Below are 5,213 nucleotides of genomic sequence, written 5' to 3'. Positions count from 1 at the left end.
GGCAAGCTCACTGTCTACTTAGTAATTTGTGAATGGAGTTTCCTCTTTGCACACTATTAAATACATGGAAGTAATACTCTTGAATTTGTCTTTTTAAACTTCCAAATTTGGAAAGTCTAACACTGCTTTAGTAACCTTTATTTTTGTCTGCACTATATTCTACCACAGTATAGAAGAAATTTCTGTCTAACATATGTGATACAGGCTATAACATCACACATGCATTTGCAGAAAAGTAATGCTTATCCATGTCAGCATTATGCTAAATAAATTGAGAAAAAGAAAGTTGTTTGAACAATTTTGTACATACGTAATTAATGCAGACAGCCCTATTTGTCCACTATTTCAAAAACAGGTTCAGTAAGAGACTCTTAATTGCAGTTCTGTTTTCCCCTAATTTAGAAGTGGCACTGAGTCTACCAACTCTGTGGCAAGATAATAGAGTCTTTAGTAAGAAAATTGTAAACTCCGTCTCTGAAAATCAAGTAATTTTTACCTTAGCTTTTTTCTGGCCTCAAAGTATAAAACTGTTTTGTGATTTAAATTTTTTTTTAAAAGTATAGTTAAGTCAGCTGTTCAAAATTTCAGTTTGTCTCTGTCTAGACCTGCTTTGTAAACTCCTAACTCGCTGTAAATCAGTTTAGTTAGTGTAAAACAGAAATAGGCATTCACAAAGAAAAGACTTCCTGACCAGAGCAATCTGCAGCTACAGTTAAGGCAAGCAACGGGGAAAGGAGGCAAATATAAAATGTTGGCACAGAAATACAAAGTTGTCAGAAATATGCATTTGTGGCTGACATGTTTCTAAGAGAAGGTGAATAAACCTGGCTTCCTTGAAGAGTATGGGAAAAATATGGAAAGAGAGTTCAGGCTAGAAGGACCGGCAAAATAAATACAAAAATAACACAAGGAAGTTCATTAGACTGGTAACGTATTCAGCGTGCTCTAACAGGCTAAGAGTAGATGGTCTAAAAGTAAAACAATGGAATTTTCAGTAATTCCGCATTTGAAAAGAATGGTATATTTTCAGCAAAAGTGAAATAAATAGAAATAGTAGAAGAAAAAATAGTTTTTAACTGTGAAAGTGCTCTGCATAGTGGTTACAAAAGATAAGAAGAATTGCACAAAAGGTAAAAAATTCCTGTATTTTATATAGTGACTAGAGAGAGTCACAGCACTCTAGAAATCAGCAGCAAATCCTGTTCTATTTCGCATAGAGTTAGCATATCACCAACAGCAGCTTATTCTGCAAGAATAGCTTGTCCATAGCACTGGGCATTTATTTTTTAAATATTAGAAGAGACCTATTTAGAGGGACTATTTAAGGGACCTGCTCCATTTCCAAACTGCTGCCAAAAGAAAAAGTGAGGGTGAAACGATAGCTTCTGACACAGAACAGAAACATGTTTAGTAAATCTTTGTAGAGCTTTAAAAGGAATTTCCCCTTTCTGTGAAAGTTATGTTTAAGATTGAAAGAAAGGGGTTTTTTTGCCAGGAGCCAAAACATGGTGAAGATTTACAGAAATTACCTCTACTGGGAAGTATCAAAATCAGATTTCTCTAAAACGAAGTGGTGCATCAGCCTGTACATGTTCCACAAACGGAGAATAAAATCCAGCTGAGGTAATTTTAAATACCATGAGACAGAAAAACTAATGTTCCAGCTGCTGGACATGATGGAGCATATCCAGTGATAAGCCCAGTTGCTCTACTAGCCAAATAGTCTGCTTTTTAACCCAAGCAAGGGTTGACCTTTCAGGATCTGTGCAGAGGTTTGCCTTGCTGCACTCAGACTGCAAGGAACCAACCTCACCATTATTTCTACAAATGTTTTCACCAGAGCTGCCAACGTCTTCATGTTTTCCAGCTTTAGCTTCATTATACTCTGTCCCAGTGGGAGCTGTGTGATTAAGGTCCATGTCCTGAACAGAATTTAAAACGTGTCCAAGATGTGGCTGTTGTTCAATAGAATTCAGATACTTAAGCACATCTTCTTCATGCTTTCCAACCACATCAAGAAGATTATTTATCTTACTTAAAGCAGAATCATGTCCATTAAAATGACACCAGGATAAGAGAGCACTGAAAAGTGAAGAACAACAAAAAAAAAGTAATTACATGTACCCACACAGACCTCCAGTTGTTAAAGGGAGATAGCAATGTGACATGATATCTATACTATATAAATGTATATATGTTTCATTCACATTTTCTGGGAAAATCAAGCAGTAGAACTGAATATTAAGCTTAAATATGTAGATTCAGATAATTTTGGAAGAACAACTGAAGGAGGATTTTTAAGAATGATTACTCTGCCCCCAGGTAGGCAATTCCCTATATTCAAGACCTGAGAATTCTCAGGTTGCTCACTTTGGACAGATTTACAATGCACTTTTCTTTTTTTAAATTAAAACAAAAAAAAACCTGCATGCACATGTACACACCCTCCACACACACACAACCTTAAGGAGTTTGTAACCTACTTCAGGGTTCCTCTGAACTGGCCACATGTAACCATCAGCTCAGCACCGTGTCTGTAACCTTGATTAAAGCCTTCCTGGAGTGCAAGTTCTTTCCCAGCCTCAATTCCATCCCTATAGCCTTCCTATAATAAGAGTAGTGAAACAGGTTGTTCACAAGATGAAAAATTGGACCCATGACAATTTCATAACAATAAAAAAAAAGTTTAAACAAGTATTCAGTCTCTTAAATTATAGCTTCTAGTTTTGAACATCCCTCCCAGCTACATCCCCACTGCCACACCAAAACATGCTTTTTGCAGTGCATTATGATTTACTGATCTGTAAGATCCAGTTCTTTTCCAAAAGGATCCCCAGAAGGTCAGAAAATAAGGAAAGTATTTTTAGAAACATCAAAAAATAAGACAAATCTGCAGGAAAGCATGCTTGCTTTCATGATGACCAACTCCTTTATGAAAAATTCCTTAAAGAATACCACATATAGATTTCTAGACATCTAAAAACACATAGGCTGCAAAGCCTCCCCTTTAGCAGAGGTACTCTTCTGTCTGTAATCCATCTAGCTGTTTTCACAAAACTAATTATTGAGCCTTGCTTCTCTGTTTGCCAGATGTTGCTCAATTCAAGAGTTATACCAGAAAAAAAATGGTGATGGAGTGAGTCACATATAAATACACAAAACGTTGTGATTGCTTTCTGTAAGAAACAGCTAATGATTGTAATGCAAATTAATTTCTTTATATTCTAATCACATTTACCATATAACGTAGAATAATTCTTAACTTTTTTCACATCAAAATTGCAAGTTGTAAGAGTGAAAACTTCTATTTGCTCATGAGAGAAGAAAACTGGTGGCCTTGCCAGAAAAATAGCCAGGAACAAGAATGTTTCTTTATTTTGCCCAACATACATCTCTAACTTCAATAACATTTTATGATTTTGCAGTATCTACTCATAAAATACCAGAGGGATTTGTGTAAGAACACTATAAACAGCCCCTTAAGAAAACCAGTCTTTTCAAGGGACTCAGATGCAGGAAACTTTTCCTTGGAGAATAATACAACAGCTCTATTGTAATACCCTTCCTCATCAACAGCCTACACAACAGCTTCCATTCATGTTCTTCAGCCAAATGCTGTTCACCCGTGAGCAGACGAGCCCTACTGGCTCCACTCTGAATGATAATGTATCTGTTGAAGTAACCTGGGTTTATGTAGTTGTTTTGTTCCCTGTAGAATTCCAGGGAGGGACGGAATGTGGAAACTTGCTTTCATAAAATGTATTTTTCACTAGGAGAATAAATAAGCCACAGAACTACCCAGACCGCAACGTCCAATCGTGGTTGCACATGGAGTTGCACATCTTAAATCTGACTGATGAAGAACTCTACTTAAAAACCCAAAAATCTCATATTTCTTTATTAGCACTGTTTAGCTGTATTGCCCTATGTTTACTAGTGGTATACCTACACGTACGAAGCAAATAGCTCGCATCAGAATTTAGCACTACCTTTTAAAAATGCACATGGTTGTACAGAGTGAGCCAATGTCTTTTGGTAAAACAATACTTTGTTCTGATAGACTACTAGGATAGAGTTTCTGTAAATCCCTGCTAAATTTTCCTGACATTCAGAAGAAACTAAGCCACAATAACTTTTAAGCAGCCACTCTTAGTTTTCCCTTTAAATCAGCCATACGTATATCAAAGTATGTATCAGTAAATCTAAAATGCTTAAAAAGACTATTAAATCATTGTTACAGAAATACCTTCAATCTTTTTTTCATGGTGCTGTTCCATTCTTTCTGTAGTAGATACATCTCATCTGCATCTTCATCAAATATATCCTCACTGGATCGGCTGACTGCAACTTGTACCCAGGACATAACAGCAGTGATGACTATGACCTCTGTTTATGTGGTAAAAAAAATACTGAGAAACTCTCAAAAGTCCCTCTGGCTAAGTATCAGATTAGAAGTATAGGCAAAAAATGTGAATTCTGAAGTCATGTACGGAGCTGATTATTCGACCTGTACGTTTGTTTCCAGATGGAAAACGGATGCTGTTTACCATCAGAGTACATCTGTCAAGAGAAGACAGTCAGATCATCACTGGTAAAGCAACTTCTGTAATTTACGGGGACAACTTGAGACAGTAGTTTCTTGCCTTCTTATGGCAGTGACACGCATATGCATGTTAAATAAGCATTTCTAAATGTTGCTAGTACACAAGCAGCAGGCAGAAACAACTTTATGACTTGATTCTGATAGCAGCTGACGAATAGCCCCATATAGCTTCCATGCAGTGCATTAAGTTATACACATAGGTAATTGCCTGCAGAGCTAATAACTGGCAAGGACTTTCACCTTTGATTTTCAGTTTCCTGGTTACACCAAATACTTAACCATCGTATAAATCTTGAGTAGAAATACTCCTTTATATTTTGAATAAAGAATTTGCTAGTTCTACTGCAGAGGGAAGACGACATAATTGGATTATTTCATCTTTTCTACTGAAGAAAACCTTAAGAGGCCACTCACAACTGATTCATTGCACCGGAGGAAATTCTTACAACCCACAAATGCTGTTTCTTGCACAGGCACCAGCGGCTTTTAGGAAATCGAGGGTCATAAGAGCCATCCCGTGCCCGGCCACGCCGCTTTTCCTGAGACACAACTGGCTGGAGCCTCGCAGCCCGCAGGCTCCCTCCCTGCGGCGGGCGAGAAGTGCACCCCA

General features: G+C 37.3%; 1 protein-coding gene across 1 annotated transcript; it reads right to left on the bottom strand.

The window, feature by feature from the left end:
* Nucleotides 1–1,644: 1,644 nt before the first annotated feature.
* On the bottom strand, nt 1,645–4,512 carry YAE1D1 (Yae1 domain containing 1). The gene is made up of 3 exons (XM_009584436.1): nt 4,247–4,512; nt 2,484–2,605; nt 1,645–2,082 (listed from the first exon to the last, which is right to left on the bottom strand). The coding sequence occupies exons 1-3, from the start codon at nt 4,361–4,363 to the stop codon at nt 1,653–1,655; spliced, it is 669 nt and encodes a 222-aa protein (XP_009582731.1). The 5' UTR covers nt 4,364–4,512; the 3' UTR covers nt 1,645–1,652.
* Between the last annotated feature and the right edge of the window lie 701 nt (nt 4,513–5,213).

The sequence above is a fragment of the Fulmarus glacialis genome, unplaced genomic scaffold (assembly GCF_000690835.1).
Source record: "Fulmarus glacialis isolate BGI_N327 unplaced genomic scaffold, ASM69083v1 scaffold47288, whole genome shotgun sequence".
In the NCBI taxonomy this organism is placed as follows: domain Eukaryota; kingdom Metazoa; phylum Chordata; class Aves; order Procellariiformes; family Procellariidae; genus Fulmarus; species Fulmarus glacialis.
The sequence above is the reverse complement of the archived record's forward strand: the minus strand, read 5'-3'. Positions and strand labels throughout refer to the sequence as shown.